The 25,909-nt window shown below is 32.9% G+C and overlaps 3 protein-coding genes across 5 annotated transcripts; 1 reads left to right on the top strand and 2 right to left on the bottom strand.

Moving 5' to 3' along the window:
• The first annotated feature begins 6,400 nt into the window (after window positions 1–6,400).
• On the top strand, window positions 6,401–10,638 carry LOC122281591 (transcription factor bHLH79). The gene is made up of 6 exons (XM_043093218.1): window positions 6,401–6,861; window positions 7,511–7,714; window positions 7,849–7,914; window positions 8,147–8,215; window positions 8,304–8,381; window positions 10,154–10,638. Exons 1-6 carry the CDS (start codon window positions 6,568–6,570, stop codon window positions 10,280–10,282), a joined length of 840 nt encoding a protein of 279 aa, XP_042949152.1. The 5' UTR covers window positions 6,401–6,567; the 3' UTR covers window positions 10,283–10,638.
• A 280-nt stretch (window positions 10,639–10,918) lies between these two features.
• On the bottom strand, window positions 10,919–11,879 carry LOC122281592 (germin-like protein subfamily T member 2). Its single transcript, XM_043093219.1, has one exon. The coding sequence runs from the start codon at window positions 11,745–11,747 to the stop codon at window positions 11,079–11,081; it is 669 nt and encodes a 222-aa protein (XP_042949153.1). The 5' UTR covers window positions 11,748–11,879; the 3' UTR covers window positions 10,919–11,078.
• A 3,431-nt stretch (window positions 11,880–15,310) lies between these two features.
• On the bottom strand, window positions 15,311–18,857 carry LOC122280973 (probable myosin-binding protein 5). 3 transcript variants are annotated; one of them, XM_043092131.1, is made up of 4 exons: window positions 17,855–18,857; window positions 16,750–17,538; window positions 16,234–16,468; window positions 15,311–15,517 (listed from the first exon to the last, which is right to left on the bottom strand). In XM_043092131.1, exons 1-3 carry the CDS (start codon window positions 18,567–18,569, stop codon window positions 16,257–16,259), a joined length of 1,716 nt encoding a protein of 571 aa, XP_042948065.1. In that variant the 5' UTR covers window positions 18,570–18,857; the 3' UTR covers window positions 15,311–15,517; window positions 16,234–16,256. The 3 variants fall into 3 exon arrangements, with proteins under 3 accessions (XP_042948065.1, XP_042948064.1, XP_042948066.1); XM_043092130.1 differs by lacking the exon at window positions 15,311–15,517 and having other exon boundaries at window positions 15,796–16,468; XM_043092132.1 differs by lacking the exon at window positions 15,311–15,517 and having other exon boundaries at window positions 15,796–16,465; window positions 17,855–18,855.
• Between the last annotated feature and the right edge of the window lie 7,052 nt (window positions 18,858–25,909).

The raw sequence follows: 25,909 nt of genomic DNA, 5'->3' as shown, positions 1-25,909 counted from the left end.
TGATCCTTTTCTTGGACGACCGGGGAATTCAGCTCTGCTACCCTCGCTGTAGGGCATGGGGCTAGGTCCCTATGTAGATATCCAAGTCCTCCATGAAGGACCGGCTCCTGAATTTGTTGATATTGGCCCAAACCACATTTTCTAAACTTACTAGTTGGGCTATTAAGGCCTAAATGTTGATATATATATATATATATATATATTCTATTATCATAAGTGATTATTTAATTATAAATAGTAATTTTTTTTTAACTTTTATTATTTTTCTATTAAGTCATGTTTTATCAAAAGATTCTTAACCATTTGACGTATAGCTTCATTATAAAATTTAATGAATGATACTATTTTACCAAAATACCTTTAATAATCCCACAGTTCACATGAATTGATGTTTTTTTTCATATTCTTTTTGTTTTGATAATGTATTCATTTTCCTTTCTTTTTGTTTCAGTTTTTTTAAATAAAAAAATTAAAATGAATTTACTCTTTAGAAGAAAAATGCTTTAGAGCATTTTCACTGTAAAATTTAATTTTTAATAAATTTAACTAATAAAATACTTAAAATACTCAATATATAATAGTAATTATTAATTTAATTACAATATAATTATTATTAATATTTTAATTAGTAGACCTATAAAATGTGATAAAAATAAATACTAAAAAAATTATTAAATTAGTAATATTTTATTATTATATAGAGTAAATAGATAATCTCTAGTCTCTTATTTTTTTAGAAAGAGAACACGGGTACTCTACTCTCTCTTCCCTCTATGATAGTAAATATCATTTTTTTTTCTTATTCATTTTGCTATTTTTCTCTTTATTGTTTGCTACGTATACCTCGTAAAATAAAATTACGTAGAAAACTTACAATACACACGATCATCATGACGCGTAGAAAACTCGTTGGAAATGGATAAATATGTTATAGTGACAATATATGGGGTAGACTTGATCTTGACTTGTTAATGTGGGAGACATTATTTACTCTGCATAATGAATATCGCTTCCTTCTTTGGTAGGTTTTATCTTAAAAACGACATCATGCCAATGCTCCTTCTTTGGTAGAATTTATTGCTCAACAATAGATATTATATATGTTTTTATCGACTTGTAATTAAGTAGTTGGTGCATCGAAACTTTTTAGAAGTGTATGTAGTTTGCTCATGTAGTGTCCACGTAATTAAGAGTACCAGTGTCATTTCTTAATGATTTTGAGAGCAGATGGAGAATGTCTGAATCACCTATCTTCGCTTTGCCGGCTGTCCTAATCACTTTTATATTGCTTTCATCATCTAAACCTAATATCAAATGTTGACATTTCAGAATTTGAAACCTGATGAGACTCATATCAATTAATCACTATATATCTAATATGATCATGTGACAAGGAAGGCAGATTTCATTTCATCATCTTGATCTACCTTCCTTACTGTCTGTCTCTATGTGTTTTCCTCTACATTTTCTCACCATCCGCCATGCATCTACTACTATATATGCAATATTTGAAAGATCAGTAGAAAATGCAATATTGTAGCAAAGATAATCCTTTTGCTTTTGGTGTTTAGCATGTGCAGATCATTGGGATGAGGTGGGCTAGTGCTAGGTCCTGACTATGATAATGAAGTTTATCACAGAAAGGAACACTAAAAAGAGGGAGTTGGTCCTTCTCAAGAACCCATTTATGACAAAATGGCCAGTCAATTTGCAGTAGTACCACTGCATTAGAACCACTGAAGTACTTGGAAAGTGCATGGAAACTCATGTTCTATATCCCAAGGCAAGGCAAATATAGATAGCACCAAGAGACCTTTTTGTGGCTTTCATTATATCAGCTTAGCTGAGTATCATTTTTTGCTAAGAAGTTAGGTATTGGGTAATTTATATATATAGTGTGGTACTTCAGTTTATTAGATGATGATAAAAACAAAAACCAAAAATGAAAAAAAAAGGGAGGGGTTACTATAGAGGTTAGGCAGTGATGGTGTGCTGATAGTGAAAGCTCTCTCTAGTACTGTAATTTCTTTGACAAAGAAGGCTAGGTTTATATTTATCATTTGCAACAACCCTAGTGTCCACGCTATAATTCCTTTGCCTACACGGATCTTTAGGCTGTGCTTTACCATCTCTCTGTCTCAATCAATAGTACTAATTTGAGAAAGATAAGTCGTCGTTTGTTTATTGAAATTTATGTTATCTTATTTTATTATTATAATTTTTTTAAATCATAAAATAAAATATAAAAATTAATTTAATTTTTTTAAATTTTAAAATAAAATTAATATTAAAAAATTATATTATAATAATATTTTATTTAATTTTTAACAAAACATTTCATCTCATCTTATCTTAATTATATAACTAAATAATACCTTAAATATAAAGAGATTTTATAAAAATAAATTTATAATTTGATTGCATGGCTTAAAGCAATACGATAGATTTATTGTAACAATAAAATTATCATTTCGTGGGTTAACTTCTAAAAACCTTTTTATGGCTGTAGGTGAAAAGTTATAACAATAAAATTTACATATTAAAATGTATTGATAAGATATACTATTAATTATTTTAAAAAAAAGTAATTTTACAATTTCGTACTATTATCTCAATTTTGTGCAATACCTATGTAATCTACTGGATTTCACATCCTTGAGTTGAACCTCGCTTAAATATGATCGACCACCTACACTACTATATACAAGATATGTTTTTCACTCTTTGTTTCTTTGTAGAATTTTTGAGTTTGCAAGTTCTATGTAATTTTGAAAAAAAAAAACATATAGCACACCTAGAACTCACATTAAAAAAATATTCTATAGTGGGTCATAATAATTTTTAAAAGAATTGCACGAGACCATGGGCTATTCTAGGTGTGCTATATGATTTTGTATACTAATTTTGGTTATAATATATTAATTTAATAAAATGATATTTGCAGTTATAGAGTACGTAAGTCCCGCACAATCTATTTAAAATAAATAAATAAATACGAGACACATGAAGAAAAAAATCTAATTTTATAATAGTAAATTTTATTCTTTTTAAAAAAGATTTCACAAGATTTATACATTTAATGATTATATATAATATTTCTTAATGATTAGGTAATACTATATAGTATTACTTAATTCTTCAACACCATGACTCTTTGTGCATCAGAGGCTCATGGAAGAAGAAATGAGGCAAAGAATAAAAGGGTAATTTGAATTAGAAAAAGAAATAGAATTATTGCTACTGAAAAATTTGTAAATAATTATGAAATAGCTTATAAATAATAGTTAAATTTTTTGAATTAAGATATTTAATGGAATTTTAATAAAAAAAGAGAAAAAATTGAATAAAAATATTGTTAAAATATAATTTATTAATATAACTTTTGTTTTAAAATTTAAAAATGTCGAATTATTATATTTTATTTAAAAATTTGATAAAATTATAATGATGAAGTAATAATTAAATAAAAAATTAAAAAATTAGGACCATCTTGCAATCCAAATGGGGCCAAGCCCATATTGAGTATATATTGGGTGCTCGCCCACCCTATTACATTGCCAATATTCCCTACCAGCATAATTAAGGATAAGTCTTATTTCATACACATCTACTTAATCAAGAGTAACAAGATAATTATGAGCTGGACTGACTAGGCAAGCAGGCAAGGCTATCGGCTTGCCCTAATTATAATTTTTGTTTTTTTTTTTCATATAATAAATTAATTAAATTTTCTTTGGTTACTTTGGAAGTTAATTAACATAAAGGTTTTCAAAATTTTGAGCATGCACTTCGTTTATTATTGAGATTGCATGGTCCTTTGAGTACAAGGAAAGTCTGCATTTATCTCATTACTCATTTATATATCATGATCTGCAAGCAAGCTCTCTAAAATGACCAACTTTTTTTTCTTCTTCTTACCATTAGTTTGTAATATCTAGGCATAATTATGAAAGTATATCCAACTATTTCATTCACTCTTGAGATTAAAATTGATCATGCTTGCCTTTAAAAAATAAAAAATAAATACTCATTTTAATTGTTATGTAATTTTTAAGAAAAATTATTACAGTTCTAAAGTATGGAAGTCTAGTGCACTTTTCTTTAAAAGAAAAATGGGTAAGTTTAAGAATTATATGAAAAAATGTATTTTTTAATGTATTATATATTTTTTTAAATGAAGTGCGTAAGTGTTGCATATTTTTAAATACATAAAAAGATTTATAATTTTTCAAAAGAGTAATGATACATATTCAATATATGTCACAGCACATTTCATAATTAATAATTATGTTTTAAAATGAGAGTATTTTTTATAAAGTGATGTTATTTTTTTATAAATTATTTTACAAAATTACCTTTTACTTAAAATATAATTATATAATATGTTGTGAAAAAATATTGTATATAAATTATTTTTTATATTATTATAATTATCATCTAATATGATAAAAGTTGGAGTGAAAAAGTAGACAGACATATCAAACAACTTTGCATTCCTCTCCTTTTCATCGAAGGGGAAGTCATTTTCTCTTTTCCTTCATTTTTTATTTTTTATTTATTTTTTTCTCTCTCTTTCGATGCAGCCAAACACAGTCTTCCCTCTCTGCAATTTCCCCATAATAAATCCATGGTCACAGCAAATTCAGCTTTGGTAGTACTCTTTGACCCAATTATTTAGGTTCTCTGCACACTGTATTTTTATTAAGCGCGTGATCCCATACCGAGGTCACTTTGAGAATCCCACGCGAGAGTATGGAATACTAACTACTCTCGCGCACTCGCTATATTTTGATGTGAACGTCAGAACGTGCCTTGGATCGTGTAAAATTTAATTAAAAGTCGGACAAATTAGTCAATTCAAAAAATTTAGGGACAATAAAAAAAATAGAAAATAGTTACTTATGAACACGTGGCTTTCAGCATCAAGCGAGTACCTATTAGTACATTCATGCCCGCGATTACGTCTACGACTGGTATTAAATGAGTAGATGCCGACCTCCGAGAAAGCCTCTCTCTTTTATTTTGCGCTCCCTTGTCTCCATGCGCTTGGAAGTGATTAACACTGCAGAGCACATTGGGCTCGCTGCTAATCATTTTAATTCACGTATTACGAAGTAAATACATATTTTATAAAATTAAATTTATAAATAAATATAATTTTATAAGATACATTTTATCTATTTTATAATAAAAATAAATTTATAAATAAAATTACATCATATTATAAAACTTTTTTATAATTAGAGTATTTGTTAAAGTTTAAATTGAATTTGAATTGAACTGAGATCAATCCAATTCAGTCTAATTTTAAATTAAATTTAATATCTAATTACTATTCTCAAATCACTAAATTCATCTTAAGTCAAAATATTTTTATACGTGAGACTCATAACTTTTTTCAACTCAATACTTCTTTACACATGAGATCTACAACCTTTTTAATTTCTCATAAAATATATCTAAACTCATCTTAAGTAGGCTTTACAAAATTTATTCTATTATCTAAACTCACTACTATTCATAAAGAATTCAACTCACTACTATTTATAAAGAACTTTAACTCAACTTAACATCCAAATGGGCTCTTAACCTTTTCGGTATGAACTCGAAAAATAATTTGTAGAATTTGAGTTTGCAAGCTTTATGTAATTTAAAAAATAAAAATAAAAAACATATACACACCTAGAACTCACATAAAAAATATTCTATAGTGGGTCGTAATAATGTTTAAAAGAATTATACGATATTCATATATCTAAGATTGTCTTTGACATTACTCTTTTTATGATAATGTTGGTTGTGCCACTTGTTGGTTCCTCATATGTCTTTAATCCAATAGTTCTTGCCCCTTGAGGGAGTATTGGCTTTTGCTCGATCTCTATGACATTGCATTTTTATGGCAATATGAACTAATTGAGCTGTTATTAGTTCTATGACATTGACATTGCTGATTTTCCATTAAGCTCATTTGTCATTGTAAGTTTCATAGGACTTGAGCCTATTCCTTCCAATCAAATCTATCACAAAAGTTTACTCTTTTCCTTGTGGTTTGCAATGTTTGTGTTAGGTAAGTTCTAAATAAACAAAACTACTTAATAAATCATTTGAGATCAATTTGGTCTAATTTAAATTTGTCTCAAATTGTTTACTAAATTATTTGTTATTGAATGTAAAATTTTTATCGATAATTAAATTTTAAAAATAATATTTTATTTAATTTTTAATAAATCATTACATTTTAATTAAATATAAAAATTTCCTAAAAAAAATTATTGCTTCTTAATCAGAGCTTGTATAATCCCTTACCTATAGGACATAGGACATGGGACCCAGGACCAAGGACCCCTCCCCCTCGAGCTCTCACTGTCAAGGCGCTATAAAGCACCGTGGGCGCAGTGCGCTACCAGTCCCTTCCTCACTGTTCACACTCTAACAAACAGATCACACACCCTGCTACCACTGCCTCTTCCCTCTCTCTCCCTCTCCTATTCGAAGTTCTATCCTCAATTCGGATTCGAAGTCCTAAAACCGGGTCGTGGGAAGTTGGATGAATTCGAGTCAGCGGGAATGGATCCTCCATTGATAAACGAATCTTCGTTCTCTGCTGCGAACCCATCCGCCTACAGCTTGGCCGAGATTTGGCCATTCGGTGCGGAGCCCGGCGGGGGACTGGGGCTTCGGATGGGTAACTTGGGTCAGACACCTGGTGGGTTCGGGGACAGCTCGGCGAATCGTGACGGGTCGGCCGAGGAATCGACGGTTACGGAGCAGAGTGGCGGTGGTGATAGGAAGAAGAGGAAAGAAGTGAGCTCGGAGGACGAGTCGTCGAAGATGGTTTCCACTAGTAGTGCCAATGACTTGGTTGGTCTCTTGTTTTTTACTCGATTTTATTTCGCTCCATACTCCGTTTGGTTGCCGGGAAATGGAAGCAAGCATTGCAGAATAAATGCTATGATTTTGAGTGCTATGTTCTTGTTTTTCGTGTTTTGGTTTGGATTGATTCTGAAAAGCTTGAATGGTAGGCTAATTCTTATTTGAGTGGGCGTATTTTTGTGTAATTTTTGAAAATGGTGTAAAATGTTTAAAATTTATACACTGAATTCTTTTCTATTCAAAAATACTTCCAAAAGAAAGACGAAAAAAGAACCAAGTTATGCTGAGTATTTTGTCTTTGCGCTTGACGCCGAATGGGAACTTTCGAATTCGAATGGTTTCTTTTACAGGATATTCTTGCCATTTAATGAGGCTTTGGATAATTTTTTAGATTAGGATATTTAAAAAAAAAAAAAAAAACTTTTAGAAACTTGATCTGCCCCGAATATCTTGTGCTTTTCTTCTATTTTAGCTAAGAATTAAGATTTTGTTGTCTAAACCACGGGGGGAAGTTTGAATTCTTCTGGAATTAAGCGCCATGGGATGGGTGCAACTCTGATGACTGATTTGTTTATTTGCTTAATTTTAGTATTCGTTTTCAAACCCTAGATTAAAATATGCTACTCTGTTGGAACAGAATGAATCAAATGGTAAACGGATGAAACTATCTGGATCCCGAGATGAGAATGAGGGTTCAAGAGCTGAAGTGGAAGCTAGTTCAACGCCTGGCAACAAGTCAGCTGAAGAAAGCACCAAACCTTCCGAGCCACCTAAGCAAGATTATATTCACGTCAGAGCGAGAAGGGGCCAAGCTACTGATAGCCATAGTCTAGCAGAGAGGGTAATTCCCTTCTGTCTCCTTGAAGTTGTCATTTCCAATCATGAAATTATTCCAGAAAATAAATAACTCTGCTTTGATGATATTTTAAGACAATTATTTGGAAAACATGTTACTTAGCTGGCCCATATTGACAGGCAAGGAGGGAGAAGATCAGTGAGAGGATGAAAATTCTCCAAGATTTGGTCCCTGGATGTAACAAGGTATATAATTTTTCTTGGTGGTAGTTTGATATAGGTACTATTACTGTGATTACGCTGATTAGTTCTAGACAATCTAGCATATAAAAAAAATGATGGATTTTGTGTCTTTTATGAGTCATGTTCTCTTCTCTTACCTCATAAGTAGATTGGTCTTAATTATATCTACGCAAAACTTGAAAGCTTGATTTCAGCTTCAACTCTGCTCGACTTTGTGTCCTTCATCTCTATACAGGTTATTGGAAAAGCCCTTGTCCTTGATGAGATAATTAATTACATCCAGTCGCTGCAACACCAGGTTGAGGTGTGTGTCTCTGTTGCCATTCTACCTTGTTATAATTTCCTTTAGACTGCAGAACTTGAACTTTTGCTGTATTTATTGGATCTTGCAGTTCCTCTCGATGAAGCTTGAAGCAGTTAATTCAAGGATGGGTATGAACCCCGCTATCGAGGGCTTTCCTCCAAAAGATGTAAGCTTGCGTGCACTGATTCATAATCATCATATCTTTCATCATAAAGGAACTGAGATAAATACCATGATATTATTGCTGGATATCATCTTAGGACTGCATTTTTTTTGTTCTGTTTATTTATAGCCTGCTTGTGCGGGAGAAGTAATAATTTTTATGTGGTCAATATCAATGCTTCTAAAATGTACTTTTTAGTTATCAGACACTAGAATTTATCAAACTAGAGTGGCAACTGAAGGCAGAACCAAATTGCGCTTCAAGATATTTCTTGAATACTTCTAAGCACTAATCTGAAAGCCATTGGATATCACAGTTCAGTTTGCAAACTGAAAGGGAAAAAATTCCTTTGCCATAAGTGTTTTTATAACAGAAAACTATGGCCAAATGGTTCGCATCGAAGCAGTTAAATGTTTCAAAGTTTGATAAAATTGAGATATAACTGCTATTGTATCATCACCAACGTGAGAGAATTTACTACGTTTTAAAAGCTGAAAGCATCTCGTTTCTTCCTTTTGCCGGTTGTTGTTAAGTCTAAGGAACTTCCTTTTCTGATAGAACAGAGATGGTGCTAAATTACCGACAGATTATTGACTGTTTTATTTTTGGCACCCAATGTTCTGATTTCATTTCTTGTACCAAATTGTGTATGTGTTTGAGTCTGCGCATGTGTCTGTCTGCATTTGTGTGGATGAACAATTCAATAAATGAAAAAAACTTTCTATCTTCCTCTTTCATAATTCTAGCCATTGGCAGGGAATATAGAGAGAATCATTTTTAATGCTCTTTTTATTATTCTAAGATGAAGTTATTGGTTGGCCAGAGGTCACTGTAATGACTTTAATAATAATAAAAGATGTAGTAACCCATTCATTTCATTATATCATAAACTCACACGCACTAAAGCTTTGTATAGCAGTGCTTGAAGTTCCCCCGTCTTCACTGTGTTCCATGTCCTGCTCTTATTAGATTCATGCCATCACTTCCTTGTACTAGTTCCATATAGACTCCGTTGTTTTGTTTTATTTTCAATACTCTTTCCTCTATAATGCCTATAGATTTTTTGCTTTGAAAGTTGTAGCTGTAGGTTTGCTTTCTGAAGAACATAGTCAAAATGGAAATTGTTGCTCTTAAGTTTTGACTTCATACACCAAGCAACAATATTTTAACCGCTTCAAAACCTTTGTTGCCAAGAGAGCAAATATGCAAATGTTTTTGATATGTTGATTCAGCACTCAAGCATGGCTATTTCCAAGTAATTTTGTTTCAGTACGAGAACCATGGTTTTTTAAGTTCACATCCATGCGAAGTGATATATCTCAGTCTGCCTTTCGTTCTTCTCTCTTTCTATTTTGTTTTCTTTTTCTGCTGCATTTTTCTTTCAAGAGGTGCGGAACTGTGACTTCCTGTGCTGTAATGCAATCATTGGCTTTCATTGTGCATGATTTTGGCAACTCTTCTCAGCAGCTGGTGCCACCATTGGATTCTCATTGATGCAATCCTTGTTTTATTTCCTTCTCACATACTTATCCATCTGAATACCTTCAATCCACGGACATAAATATTATGACTATATTTTTACGTTCAATATCTTAATTTAGGTTTAATTTTACTTGCAAATGACACTTCAGTCTTTTGTTACTCGATATATTGGTGGATGGGTGAGGAGAATCTTATCTCCCAATTGTTAATTGGATGGCATGGATCAGAAACTCAAAACTTTAACAGAATTCTATATACCATGTTTGTTCTAACCAGTTGTTGTGGTGTTTCAGCTTGGTGCACAGCCATTTGATGCATCTGGAATGGTGTTTGGATCACAAGCAGCAAAGGAATATGCTCAAAGCTCACATCCTGAATGGCTGCACATGCAGGTTGGTGGTACTTTTGACAGAACAATTTAATCTCATGGGCTTAAGCGGATCAGGAGCAGGATTCAGTTCGTTGTCCATAAGTAATGGCCAGCTTTGCCCTAGGTTTCTCTACATCGGGTGCTGAAATTTGTTTCCTGTATGTTTGAATGTTCCTAAATTTTTAATGTAATATCGTATGTAGAAAATCCTTTTCTTAATGTATCACCTAACTAGATACGCTTTAGACAGTTTTCTTTGGTATGCGGACAAAAGCTCTTAGGGTGACTTTAGTTCTCAAGCCATCCATGTAAGCAAAGAATTGTGCTCTCTAGAATTATAAATTCTCATTCATTGTTAAAGTATGTTACTAATTGATATGATTTCGTGTTAAGCCATATTATGCGAAAGGATTGTGCAATCTGGAATTTCTCTTTTAGATCTCTTTTTCATTGTTAAATTTCACTAATTGGTACATATTTATGTTTAATTGTGATTATGACCAAATTCAAGTAAAGCTAGATTTTGGAGGCTATAGAACTATAACTAGTACTAGTGTAGGAGGATCTAAATAACGTATTTGTCAATTAAAGCTGCCCGGCCCCCTGTAGTGTTATTGAATGATACTGATTTCCCCAACTCAACAATCGTTCAGACCTCAATGCATGAATTCACAGATGAAAACTTTAATTGAGAAATTGAAGTATAATTAGTCTGTATAACACAGATAAACAGCCTGAATATCACCCCAAGAATGGATTACGGGAGGCACGAGGCAGGCAAACCTCAAATAAAAAAGTACAATAATCTCAAGGTAAAGAGAGGAGACAATCTGAAAGGCTTGATTAGCTCATGAACTGAACTTGGACTTTATAGTATGGATGATATCTTCTTCTACCTGGAACGCCTTTGTTAGCACGTGGTCTGGAATTGACGGTTTCGAAGCAAAGATGTTCAAGGGAAGGACCACAGAGCCTGCCCAGTGACTGTTGAAAGCCGTGAAGGCAAGGGCCTTCTTTTTTCCAACATTTTTCTGAAAGTGTACGAGTCCCCGAGGAATCACAAACATCTCCCCAGCACTCAAGACCTTAGAGTGATACACGTTCCCTGTTGTCACAAACCCCACCAGCAGCTTCCCTTTAATGACCACCCCGGTCTCACTCGCACGAGGGTGAGAGTGGGGTGGATTCATACCTCCAGGGGCAAAGTCCACTCTGTTCATTGATATCCCAAGAGTATTTAGCCCTGGAAAAGAAAAGACATTACCTGAAGTAATATGTGATCCGAAGATGCTTGATGTGTTACCCTCTTTGGTGAATCCATCAAAGAAGAAGTTATCTGAAGTTACCTCTGAGGCAGGTTTGCAAGGGAAGCCATTAACTGATATTGAGGCATTCAGGTTTGCGATGCAAAAGTCCTGCAGTGCATCGGGGTCAGCCGAGAAGGAAGGGAAGGGGAGAAGCAACAACATGACAAGGCATGATAGCATATGGAAGGGTGAACTCGAAGGAATGATCATGGCTGCCGCAGGACACACACAAGGCTTTTTGGGTTACAGAAGTAAAGGGGTAATACTGGGGGATACTTTTGTTGCTGAAGAGCATGCTTTTATAAATATCTCTCTTCTTATGCTGAAACCCCACCGCCCCCCCCCCCCCAACTAGTCTTCCTTTTTATTCTTCTAATATATCTGGAGGCAAACATCGTATTCATACTAGCAAAGGGCCAAAGTCAGCTGATCAGAGGGCACACGACAACGTCCACCAGATCATAGGAAATATGAGCTGCTAGGAAAGTCCCAGTTTGGACATTTCTTTGGTTGTGGTTGGTTTTGATAGAGATAGCAATGCATTAAAAACTGATAGCTGTAAGGCGAGAGAAGATGTTATTTTCGTAGGACAATGGAGAATTCAGAAACTTGAAAAAGGTGGGGTTTGAAGTTTTGAATAGTCGAGTGTTCAGAGGAGAACATACTAGTTATTTTGCCAAGAATTCAATGATAAGGTAGGGTCTTGACTTCTGTGGCATTTATTTAAAGCTGAGGGGACACGGTCTGGAAGTTGTAATTCATTGACTCCTTCAAACTCGAGAATCTAATTTTGTCATGGGAGAACAATTCTTAAATAACTTTGTTACTTATCATTCGTACAAATCACATCATTTTTTTTTAATTTTTTAATTTTATTTTTTATAAATTAATTAAATTTTTCTACTAATCATTCATACACCACACATTTAATAAGAGAAAAAAATAAAAAATAAAAGATCATATATAATATGTGATGTGTGAAAATGATGAGTAGAATTTTTCATTTTAAAATGAGTGCTATTAGCTAGGGTGCCGCCCACGTGCCTTATAGGCAAAATTCTTTTATTTTTTTTATTCATTTTTTAATATTTTTTAAGAAATATAAATATATTAATAATAAATTTTTTTAATTAATAAATAAAATAAAATAAAATATATAAACTGTTAAAATAAGAAGACAAAATGAAATAATATAATAGCATTATTCTTCTTAAATTTGATGGCCCTCCCTGCAGCCTCTCTTCAACAAATTAATAACCACTCAGGAAGTCGGTGAAAGATATATTTTTAATATTTAAAATTTAAAATTTTTCAATGAAAAAGATTTTCTCCGTACCTTCGTATAAATAAAATATTTTATTACCAATACTGAAACATCGAATGCTTTCCAAGAAGTGCTTTTGCTAATCGATAGGAAAATGATTTATACATGTCTTGGATGTAATTTTGTGCAAGTCATTTAAAAAATAAATAAATAAAGCGAAGAATATTTAAGAAAAAATTATAAAAAAATTTACTTATTCACATATTAGCTATATACACTAAATATTATAAAATTAAAAATTAAAAATTAAAAAAAAAAAACTAACAAAATGAGTTTTATACATAAAATTATAAGTATATGTAGTACTAATATATGAAAATATATACTTTTTCATGGTAGGCAGTAGTGGAATCAACAATTGTTTTGAGGGGGGCTACATTTCTATCGTGTAACACATTTATGTAAAATAAAGAAGAAAATAAAAAACATAACTATATACAAAATTAGATCTGAATAATTTGCTACATAAATGTAAAAATAAAATTCTAAAAATACAACTTAATATTATCTTATGTTTTCTGGAATAATATTCATCCATTATTATTTTTGTAATTAAATATTTAAAGTTTATCTTTTTCATAGAAATTATCAAATGATCTTTTAGAATATCAATTTTTATTATAGTGTATAAGTTAGTTTACTAAGTTTCATGTAAAATCTAAATATTTTTATGCTACAATAAATATATAATGATATAATTGAGATTTTAAATAAATTTTTTCTTGCTCAATGAAGTTTAGATAATAAAACTTCAACTATTTTTTATATAGATTATCAGCCTTAAATAATTTTCTTATATTTTCACTTTAGATTCCATATTAAGAAACTTAATATTATATAACAAGAAACTTTGAGATCTATACAAATAAATTTATTATTTCTCCTAAATTTAGTTTACATTAATTTTAGTGAGACCACATCCTTGAAAATAGGTAACATATCAAAATTATACAAAATTTTGAGACTATGAAAAAATAAATAAAAATTGGAGAGGGTATTTATAGATATATTATAATTTTAGAGAATTTTAAAGAATATATGGAGATTATTAATCTTTTTGGGGCCATTATCTATATTTATAAAATTATAAATAAAATTTATGGGTCATTTTGAAAGTTCAAAAACTTTTGGGAGGCTATGGCCAACGTATCGCCGTATCGGTCCTTTTTTGTTTTTTTTAAACAAAAAACCGTACACAAGATTGGACCAAACTTTAAAAAATTGAAAGTTTTGGATTTGGTAGTGAATTGACCCGATATTAATTCTTAAATTTTTAACATTGGATTATATTGGTTCGATTATAAAAATTATACAAAATCGAACCAAATCGAACCAATTACACACTTGCATCTAACATTAGATAGAGTATCTAAGTTAACTCATAAATTGAAACAGGTCATGGATGCATAGCTCAGTGTGAGACTAATCAGATACCAAAAAAATTAGCTCACGAAACCTATAATTAGGAGTAGTCGAATTCCAAAATGGCAGTTGGCACTTCAATTAATAGTCAAATTTCAAATTTCAAAATTTGACATTTGTTATTATTATTCTTATTTTATTATTATGTGTTTGAACTTTGCATACATTATCCGCAGAGAAAGGAATACTATAATGGTGTATCACCGGGTCAATTTAGTTCCTCGACCCATTTTATCTAATTATTATAATTTTCTTAAATTTTAATATAAAATATAATAAATAATTCAACTTTTTTAAATTTCAAAACAATAATAATATTAAAAAAATAATAGTCTAATAATATTTTATTCAATTTTCAACTCAACATCTAAATGCAGCCTTATATTAAATAAAACTATTTCAAGCAAAATTTCCAACAAACCAAGAATGTTGGTTCCCAATGGTAAATAAAGGTTGTATAAAAACCATTTGGAAGATAGGATAGTTTCACTTTCATTTCATCCTATCATATCTTATCTCATCTCATTTTCATCCAAAATATAAATCAAGCACCAATACTTTTCAATTACAAATATTTAATTTTTTCATCTAATCATTATAACTTTTCTAAACTTTTAAACAAATATGAAAAATAAGGGTGGCACTACAGCCACCGAGATTCCTACTTACATATAGATATGTATTTCTTTTTTTTTCATGTATTTTTTAATCATCTTAAACATTTAAAAAAATATTCATAACATTGTTGAAAAAACACTTGCTTAATAACTAAGTAAAAAAAATTATTGGAACCCATTATTGGGATCTCTATCATTTTTTAAAAAATAATTCAACTTTTTTCAGATCTCAAAATAAAAATTATATTAAAAAATTATATTCTAAGAATACTTTAACGTTATAATATTTTTATTCAAATTTTTCTATCTTATTTATCAAATTCTCATAAAACATTGGTTATAACATTGGTCTTAGTAATGTTCGTATATTTTTCATCTCATCTCATAGTATTTAGCATTATTCATAACCATTTAGAAAACATTTTCCATTATATATAAACAAAAGATTGAGATCCATACATGAAACAACTCCTCATATACGAGAATAATAATTACGAACACATGATGTTTTGTGGAGAGGTTCTATGGTTATCCAGTTTTAGGGTTCGCACACCAACTATGAAGATCTTTGTCTCTCTTCTGCCTTCCTTGGCATCACCAATAGTCTCCTAGCACCCCTATAATTAATAAGAGGTAGCATGAATTTTAGTCAAACTAAAGAACAACCAACTTATTTGAGTTTATTTGATCAATCAATTTTTTTAAGTGTCCGATATCACCTTTAAATGACTATTTCCATTCTCTGTCAACTGGGTTGGTTTGGTTACATAAAATAAAAATATCTCATCTCATATAATCATTATAATTTTCTCAAATTTCCACAAAAAATATAATAAACAATTCAACTTTTAACAAAATATCTCATTTGAACTATGTAATCAAACGAGACTCGAAGTTGATCGAAAGGTTACTTTCACTGATAAAAGTTGATGTAGACATTGCAATGGAGTAATACTACAAATAATCACTTTTGCGTACTTCCTGTGCACTCTACTGATGTGATTGACTATATCAATTTTTTATAATACACAACTAATCATATCAGTGGAGTACGCAAAAGTGACTGCAAATAAAATTTTTGTTTTGATCAACTGCAGTTGAGCACTTCAATAAATTAAAAAAAAAAGAAAAGAAAAAGGATGTAATCCTGTTTTGCTTCGGTAAGTATGCATTTGAGCAAACAGAACAAATATTAGCACAGTTTCTAAACTTCCCGTCAACTACATTCACTATTATACTCTGCAGAAATTAAGATGTTTAGAGAATCTTGACCATAGCTAACTAAACATATCGTGACAATTGAGCACAATAATTAGACCCAAATTACATTTACCGTAAAAAATGTTAGGATAAGAATCATGCATCATTCTCTTCGAGAGGCATTGTCACAAGTTGCCGAAGCTTCCTCAGATTTCGAGATATCTCTATCAAAAGTTTAGTTCCTTCACTATGTTTCTCAAGCGTCTGAGCAGCTTGATCTAGGAATCCATTGTCTGCTTCAAGGGCCTTCACCCTCTTACTAAGATGAGACAACTCTCTCGTTAGGAGAGTTTTCCTTTGCTTTCCTGCTACATCAGAGAGATTAGTTGATACTTTGATGGTGATATCAGATATGCAAAGAATCGTAAAGACAAGCTCAAAAAGTACTTAAGAATTTCAATATCTCTTTTACCTATCTAATCATCTATATGTTTGAAACATGCTATTTTGTATGCCCATTTACCCATCTCATCATTTTTTTGTCAAACATTTTCAGGGCTAGGCAATGAGGATTGAACCCCATTTTCTGATAGAAAGTTACTTTCTCTTGTATTTTGTTTAAACCATCCAAGAGTATGTGTTTCCTCACCTTTAACATGTTTCAATGATTCGCTTGGGATACCCCCTCCATTTGCTTCTTGTGTTGAAAAGGGTTGAGAATTGTTGTGTGCATCTTCTCCATTTATCTCCCCTTCATTGACATTAACATTACAACTGCCACTTTCAGATTTTGCATTGTAAGATGAGTAAGATTGTGAGCTATTGTCTCTGTAATTCTCATCACCCTCAATCTCACCTCTCTTGAAACCATCTTCCCTTGTGCTTCCATACTTTTCTCTATATGCTTCAAGTTCATCCTCTAAAACCTTAATTTCTTCTTCTCTCTTGGCAAGCAAATCAATCGCTTCTTCTAGGGCTTCTTGGTCATACTCTGCCTGCTCCTCCATCATTCTCTGATACTGTAAGGCATCCATCTGAACAGCTGCCTTTTCTGCTTGTAACCGGGTGATCATGGCCATTGCATTGTTAGCTGCAACAGCTGAAGCACTTCTTTCTTCATCCAATTCCATGTACAAAGCAATAAGCGACTTTCGATCTAAGCGAACCTGTCTCTTCAATTTATGCAGGACGGAATTAGCACTGACGGCTTCATTTGGTTGATTTTCTTCAATAGACTCTGCAGTAAACGTTGTTTTTCCAAGTGGCGATTTCCTTGTAATCCTATTACCCAACCTAGGACTGTTAGTGGCTGAATCTGACAGTGGGATTCCAAAGAACCTGTTCCCTCTACCAAAGTTAGGGCTCTTAGAGGCTTCATCAATCAAATCCTCAGCTTCTGTCAATAATGCAACTGTTGCAGCTTTTACTTCTTCTCTAGCTAGAATTATACATGAAAAGTATGGATGACAGATTAGAAAAACAAGGATTTCAGCAATGAAAAATCGATAGAGACAGTAGAAAAACACATGTATTATCAGTCAAGAATTGTTTAAAGTAAATAAAAATACAAAGGCGAATATTTTCAATATGAATACATAGTTCATAAATGATTGAACTATAACTAGTATACATGGGCTAAAAGTACTAACTCAAAGAGTTTGTGAACTAAATTTCTTTAGGATTTAAGAGAGCTCTGGATTATAAATACAAGAATTATGGAGAGAGAGAGAGAGAGATTTGGATCGTAAACTCACATTGAGTATCGGGATTGAATGCAGTCGAGCCGTCGTCGTCCTCCAGCAGTGAGTCAGGGTCAGGAACAAATTTAAAATCCATATTGCGAGTCTCCTCTTTTGCCAATGCCGCTAATGGCGTTCGTGGTGAAGGAGCAGGAGTTAGTGAATACGCACCGGCGCCTTTTCCCTTTGAATATGATGAATTCACCTTCAAAGGCTCTCCACAACACGAACAACAATGAATGCTACTGATGATCTTCTCAACCTGGACAATATCATCCTTCTTGCCTATAGCCAAATTTAGATCATCTTTAACAAAACACTCAAGATCCTTGTGCAAAATCCCTACAAGAGACTTGTACGTAATGCAATCAGATTCTTTCTCGGTTGCAAATGAAAGAAGGCACCCTTCACACATCTTTCTTATGTCGGACAATTTCTTATGGTTGTGGCAATATGCCAAAGATGAAATACCCTTCTTGTGAGCTTCACATATTGAATCATTGTAGTAGAAATCGGGGTCTTTGTTGAACAGTACATGATCAATTCTAGTGCAAAGCAAGCAAGGGACTTTAAGTTCGAAGAATTTGGCGAATTCATTGGCTACAAATGCAATAAACCCATCAATGAATAGCAGAATTATCAACACCCATTCGAGCACGGCGAAGATCAAGAAGTGGGGGAACTTTCCCAATTCTTGTTCAACAAAACATGTAAATGATCGCTTTGCCATTTTTTCGATCCAGAAACAAAAGTGAAAAAGACAATACTAATGCTAGTTATGACTAATTCAAGTGGGAACAAAATCAGAAAATATTGGGAAAAAAACAAAGAACTAAATCAGAGTGCTCAGAGGCTGGTGTAATGGAAGATCATGACCGTGGTGCGATGAACTAGCTCACCCAGATCATGATCATTCTTTTCTGAGGGTAGAGAAGAGAGCGGTAAAAAGTAAAATGGGGGAATTTTGGGTGGTTTGCTTTATTAGGCCAAATATAGACAGCTCTTGTGGAAATTGAGGTTGTTGGGTAGACTGTGTAGCTGAAATAACGGTCTATCATGCACTATCCAACCAAGTAACCAACAGCCGATAACGGACGGACATCTTTCCCGAAAGTGGGCGTTTGAGTGCTGTGTGTGTTTTTTTTTTTTTTTTTTTTTTTTAATCTCTCTTTCTCAACAAGATTAATTCATTCATATGATAACTACTGTCTTACAACTAAAACAGACTAGCCGACAGCTGGCTGATACATGCTAAAGGGAGTCCTTTCCACTGTGGAAATCTAAGAGCCATGGTGGAATAAAAGAAAGAGGTATGCTTCCATTTAAATTCATGGAGGCTGCCTATGCACGCATCAATTTAGATCTCAATGTATTTTTCTTGTTTGCCAGCTTTCAAATGAGTTCAGTAAGCATCTAATATCGCATACTAGTCTGAGACTTTGTCAGGATCATTTGCAACTTGCAAAACCACTAATGAGTCACTTGCAATGACTATTTTCTTGATTTCATTTAGCTAAGCTTCTGTAATTCCAATGTACATAGCAGTGGCTTCTCATTGATTTGGGTTTTGGCTTTCAATATGTTTTGTGATGACGAAGGTTGGGAAGCCATCTTCTGATCTGCATATTGTCGTTGCTGTACTACCTATTTTCCTAATAGTTACACCAAATAATAGAATGTAATTCCCTTTGGGTGTAGCTCTCTAGTTATGGCTTTCATTTACTTGTTTATGGCCCAACGCATTATAGTGCTCCTTATAAGTCCTCAATGTGCCATAAATAAAATTATCAATATTTGGAATTAAAGACTCAAGAACAATTTTATTTCTTAAAAACTAAATACTATCCATAGCATTGATGGCAAATATTTGAAAGTCTTGTTCCTCTCTAGGCAAAATGTTCAGCTTCTCTATGAGGGGAAATTATGCATTCAATCCATTTACTGATTTCATGACTCTCGGAATAAGAGATATCCAAAGGCCAAGGTGAGTGCCTCCATAGGATTCTAATGAAAGGGCATGTTAAAAATAGATGAGTTTGGGTCTCTTCTTCACTATTGCAAATGGGGCAATGAATTTCTTCCTCTATTACAAGAGCAAATCTTTTCACCAAGGATTTTGCATGAATTATATTGTTGAGAATTTTTCAGCTAAGCAACTTTAGTCTGTCTTGAATCTTGATTTTTCAAAAAAAAAAAAATTTCCAAATGTTAGACTGGAACTAGGGAGAATTTGAGTTCATGGTAATGGTAGTATAGGTAGATTTAACAGAGAAGTTGCCTCAAGCATGGTGCATCTATCAAAGTTTATCCTCCTGTCAATGAAAATCAATTTGGGCTAACAGAATTTTCAGGATTTCAGTCACAGTATCAAAATGGAAAAGAGCTTGTAATAAAAGAATGTTTCATCTTCTAGGTTCTTCCATGGTGAGCTCAAAGACAACAAGGGTCTTATCTATATCGATGGAGCTGCTTTTTGGAATTGGCTGGAAGTTCAATTGAGTTGGAATCTAAGGATCAGTCCAAACCTTTGTATTTGTGCCATTGTTAATCTGAAAGGACACACTCTGTTTCAAAAAATCTCTTTGCTTTAGAATACATTGCCAGATCCAAGAATCAAAAACTTTTGGAAGGGTGTCGAAAAAGTTGGACTTTCCTAAATATTTTCCAGACAAAACAGATTTCCAAGTGGCGTTGTTCTCATTTATCATGTTCCAACCGAATTTACACAAAATGGCTTTGTTGAAGTCAAGGTCAGTCAAAGACCAAAGCCTCTAATGGATTTGGGTTTACAAATCGATTTCCAAGATTTGGGCGTGAAGTTTTTGGATTTTTCATTTGGGAATCCCCACCAAAATTTTGGAAAGGCTTGATCAATTTTTTTTCATGATTGATTTTGGGATCAAAATAGTAGGCATTACGTAAGATGGAATAGAACTGGCAACTGAACGGATTAAAGTAGTTCTACTAGCCTAAGAAAGCACATTTGCCTTCTATCCTGCTAGTTTCTCAAAAATGATTTCCTGCAGATCTTCAAAGTGAATTGTTTTTTTTAGCTTTGAAAGAGAGGGAAAGTTCCAGGTACTTTATTTTTGAAGAGGCATTTTTATAACCAAAAAGATCATTCACCTCTGTTTTCTTCTGAGGGAGGGTATTCCTACTGAATTGTATGGATGATTTGTTTAGATCAATTTTTTGGCTCGACTAGGATGAGTATTTTTCTAAGAAATTTTTGAATATTTGAGCATTATGCTGAAAAGCTTTCCCAAAGATTATAAGATCGTCAGCAAACAACAAATGTGAAATGGATGGACTGTTTCTGCTAATTTTTATTCCTTTGAGAAGTCCCAGATTCTCCTCTCAGGTGAAGAGTCTCGTCAAAACTTTTGTGCCGAAGATGAACAGAAATTGGGAGATAGGATCTCCTTACCTTAGTCCCCGAGAATGATGGAAGAAACCACAAGTGTTCCCATTGATTATCTCTAAGTAAGAAACCGTGTTGATGCTTTCCTTGATCTAATTTTTATGAAATCCTAACGTTGTCATGATATTTAGAATGAAATTCCAGTTCATCGTATCAAAAGCCTTTCCATGTCTATCTTGACTGCCATAAGCCCATTTTTTCCTCTTTTCTTTTTGAGATGATGGAAAACTTCTTGGACAAGAATGTTGTTTTCTTGAATAACTCTGCCAGGAACAAAAGTTGTTTGGTGTGGAGAGATAATTTTTGGGATAATTTTTAAGCCTATTTGTCAGGATTTTTGCTATGACTTTATAGCAAATATTTGATACTCTAATTGGTCTGTATTGATGCACTGTGTTTAGGCAGTATGTTTTTTAGATGAGGGCTATATGGGTGTGATTTAGTTCCTTTAGAAGTTTTCCATGAATGAAGAAATTTTTTATAGCCGCAATGAAATCAGTGTTTATATTATCTCAATATTGCTTGCAAAATAGGCCAATGAAACCATCAGGACCAAGGGTTTTCGTTGAAAGAATTTGTTTTATTGCATTAATAATTTCCTCCTCAGCCAGGATCTCACAAAGAAAGTTGTTATCCAAATTTGAGATATTTTTTAGAAATAGTTCGTCTAAATAAATGTTTGGAGCAGGATTGGACGAACTATATATGTTTTTGAAATGTTCCAGAAATGTGCTTTGAATCTCATTACAGTCAGTTATCCAATGATTGTGATTTAGATTTAAGCTTTCAATGGAATTAGCTATCCTCTTGATAGTTGTTGACAAGTGAAAGAATTTTGTGTTGAGGTCAATCATTGTCAACCATTGAACCCTTGACTTTGGTTTCCAAAGGATTTCTTCCCTCTTAAGCTGCTCATCAAGGAGTTCCTTGATTTCAGCTTCAGAGTTAATGGTTTGGATAGTGAGGTTGTTGCTTTGGTTGTGGGAAAGAGTTTGCTTCAAATTTTTTTTAGAATTCTAAATGTTTCCAAAGTGATTTTTGTTCCATGTTTTTAAAGCTTTTTTTACCTCTTTCAATTTTTTGGAAAGAATAAAACTAGGGTTTCCTACATGAGAGGTATTCCAAGTAAAGTTTTGAGTACCGTTTCGATTAAGGCACTGTCACAAAATATTTCGATACCGGTACTATTTTGGAATTAATTATATATTATATATAAATATTTATATGTATATATAAACTTACAACAAATAGAATAAATACATATATATATATATGTAAGTATGTATCATGTATATGTGTATATATATGGAAGAATTAAATATTTATAAAATGAATATATGTTAAAAAAATCACAAACTTGAGTTGAGACACAAAAATAAAGAAAAAAAATAAAAGAATAGATAAATTATTAAAAATAATTATATTTAAAAAAAAGAGAGAGAGAAAATGAGGGGACATATTTAAAGTTATAAAAAAAAATTAAAATTATATAAATACATTTTATATTCTAGAATTAATTAAACACCATTTAGATTTAACATTTACAACAATGTCATATAAGTACAAGAAAATTATAAAAACAATCCAAAACGGAATGGAGACTGAAACGCACAATTTCGGTCGAAATAGCCAGAATTTTATTGGAATGGCCGAAACGGGACCGGAATGACTGGAATTTGAAGCGAAACAAAATGGGGGGCAGAGTGTACCAGAATGAAAAACTTCGACCGGCTGATATAGAACGGAATTTAGAACCTCCAAGTTTTTTGAACCACCATCTGACAGGTCGAGTCTCTTATCTAAAATTCTTCAAATTTAAAAGGAATCATGTGATAATTACTTCCCATGGTGTCTAGAATTATGGTGAATGGTCCGAAGAGCTGATGGGTAAGTGTTGGAGGGTGGCGTCTAGGAAAAGGTTTATCCAAGAAGAGTTAGCAATTCCTCTATCAAGCATTTCTCTGATATTCCTATTTCCCTGCCTGTTGTTAGTCCAAGTGAATTTTGGTCCGTGGAAACCAATATCTATCATCCCATTTGTTTCCATATAAGCTCTAAGACCATTTGATTTTGAGGAGCATGCAAATGGTCAACCTCCTAATTTTTCAGATTGTTTGTGGACATCATTAAAATCGCCAATGCTAAGGATAGGACCATTAAAGCTATTAGTAATCCTCTCTATATTATCCCAAAAATTTCATTTTTTTTTTTTTGTGTTGTGCAGGCCAATAAACAAGATTTAAAAGCCATAGATAATAAACAGGATTCGAGTACACAAGCATGGTCATTACATTACTATTCATACAGATAAGTTCTACATCCATACCATTTTTTCACATAAACAAAAGTCCACCCCATCTATTGTCTGGTGGTATATTTACATACAAGTTAAAGTCTAATCTATTCACAATATTACTAGTATTTACATCATTCAAAATTGTCTCCAATAGAAAGACGGCATAAGGTTTTAGAGTTAAAGCCCTCAAGCTTCTAATTGCACAGAGACGGGCAAGGCCCTTGCAATTCCAACACATGAGCCTTATTTTTCATATGGTGGCAATATAGGCTCTGCCACGTTGGCTTCAGAAACCAATGAAATAAACTTTAAAGGATGAGTCTAAGACATATTATCCAAGTGTCGTGACTCCTTTTGGTATGGGGAAAATCTGGATTTTTTTTTTATTACCTTTTTTAGATGCTACATTTTTTCCCTTTAGCACGCTGAAAAAATTTTGCAATCGGGATCTCCTCCATTTCCTCAATGTCTGAAGTTGTGAAATTATTGTACTCTGGCTTATTGTGTTTACCAGTATTTTAAATACCATACCGTACCGGCCATTAGTCTGGTACAGGTATTTTACCTGTTTCTTACTGGTCCAAATACCAGCCGATACTTTTTTTTTTCATTTCTTCAAACTACAAGTTTATTTTTTACCTCCAATTCAAATCAGACTATTTATAATTTATATATATAGGTATTTATGTATAATTTATTCATATATAGACTATTATTTTGGAATATAATTTATATATATTTATATATAATTTATTCATATATTGACTATCCTAAAACGGTATACAAAACGGTACCGGTACCGAAATATTTCATTTCAGTGCCTTAACCAGTACGGTATTCAAAACATTGGTGTTTACTAATTGCGATTTGTGATTCCTCTCCAAGTGAGGTCGTCTCTTCCTACCCTTCACGAGTCTACCTTTTTCTTTAAACCAAGTTCTAGCTAGTTGGTGTGATTTTGGGTTGAAAACTTCAGCTTTTGTGATGTGGTTTGGGAAGAGGAAGAGGATTGAGAATGGTGTTTGATTTCCGAGTAAGCTAGGTTGTGGTATTGGACTACTGGGTGTATAGGTTGGACCTTGGTTATTTTCACGGGGTTTGATTTAGGAATGAGCTGGGTTAGATAAGGATTTTGATGAGCTGGGTTATTCTCCATCTAGTCATTGTTGGTTGGAATAGGGAATCTTGAATTTTCAGAGTCATAGTTTGGTTGGGTTGAGTTGAATAAGTGATTGGGATGGGCTGGGTTAGTAGAATGGTTCTCATTCAATTGTCCTTGGTTATTAGGCCATTTGAAGGGGTTGAATCATGTATTGAAGAATTATGGTTCATCTTGATTGAATTTCAAGATTGGGCCGGGCTTGGTGTTGGGTTAAATTGAATTGGTTTTATTGCAAGACATGACTTTCCTAATGGGCTCACCAACAAGGAAATTGCATAGGCCCTTAGTGTGTAATCGGTTAGGCTTTTGAGCTACTCAAACTATGCTATAATGCCCTTAAAGATGGAATTTGGTTCCTCTATGGGTGCATGTTGTTCCATGGGTTTGGTTTGCTTGCCAAAAGTAATAGATGATGTGATGGGATTTAATGGTTGTGGGCTGTGATAAAGAGAAGGATACATATCACTTACCCGCTGGTCAAGATGATTGTGATGAGTGGAGTGGGTGCTCTTGATCAATGTGAGAGGTTGACACACTCTTTTGCTGTTGCTTTGCAAGGAGATTTTCCATGCTATCGATTTGCAAACTGGGCTATTCTCATTTAATGAAATTTCTTATGCATGTTGATGAGTTCACATGCTTCCACGTATGCTCCTCAGCAGTTAATCTTCCATTGCATGCATGTTGAGTTGTTCACCGTGAGCTCAGAAGCTACCACATTTGTATGCACAAAAGCTAGGTTTTTCTTGCACCATCAAGCTACTGATTTGTTGCATCTCCTCCATTTTTTCTTTCCCTTTCAAATTCTAAGGGAAGGATTGCCTTGTCTTCGAAGCTTCGTTTCTAATTATTGGTGCTCTCATTTCCAATTGACCTATACTAGCTACCTGATGATGGCTCTCGATTTGATTTAGTCTCCTTATAGCCATGTTCTCAACTCTCATCCATAGGCCGAAATTATTCACCTCAGTTTCAACTTGAAACAGAGGACACGCTTATTGTATATGGCCTAAGCACCCACAACAATAACAAAAATCTAAAGGTCTTTCATACGTAAAACTAATACAGATTGCTTGTCTTCTAGGCCGTGAGAGAGGAAAACCATCAGAGAGTGGATTGTCAACATTTATTTCCACTTGCACTCTCATATACCTCCTAAGGATTATTCTCATGTTTGTGGCTTGCTCCACT

This window comes from Carya illinoinensis, chromosome 11 (assembly GCF_018687715.1).
Source record: "Carya illinoinensis cultivar Pawnee chromosome 11, C.illinoinensisPawnee_v1, whole genome shotgun sequence".
Lineage (NCBI taxonomy): Eukaryota > Viridiplantae > Streptophyta > Magnoliopsida > Fagales > Juglandaceae > Carya > Carya illinoinensis.
The sequence above is the reverse complement of the archived record's forward strand: the minus strand, read 5'-3'. Positions and strand labels throughout refer to the sequence as shown.

Coding starts and splice junctions, on each gene's coding strand:
- LOC122281591 (XM_043093218.1), top strand. CDS start 6,568: ATGGATCCTCCATTGATAAACGAATCTTCGTTCTCTGCTGCGAACCCA. Junction 7,715..7,848: donor GCCATAGTCTAGCAGAGAGG/GTAATTCCCTTC, acceptor CCATATTGACAG/GCAAGGAGGGAGAAGATCAG. Junction 7,915..8,146: donor TGGTCCCTGGATGTAACAAG/GTATATAATTTT, acceptor ATCTCTATACAG/GTTATTGGAAAAGCCCTTGT.
- LOC122281592 (XM_043093219.1), bottom strand. CDS start 11,747: ATGATCATTCCTTCGAGTTCACCCTTCCATATGCTATCATGCCTTGTC.
- LOC122280973 (XM_043092131.1), bottom strand. CDS start 18,569: ATGGCAAAGCGATCATTTACATGTTTTGTTGAACAAGAATTGGGAAAG. Junction 17,539..17,854: donor ATTCAATCCCGATACTCAAT/GTGAGTTTACGA, acceptor GTATAATTCTAG/CTAGAGAAGAAGTAAAAGCT. Junction 16,469..16,749: donor ATCATTGAAACATGTTAAAG/GTGAGGAAACAC, acceptor TCTCTGATGTAG/CAGGAAAGCAAAGGAAAACT.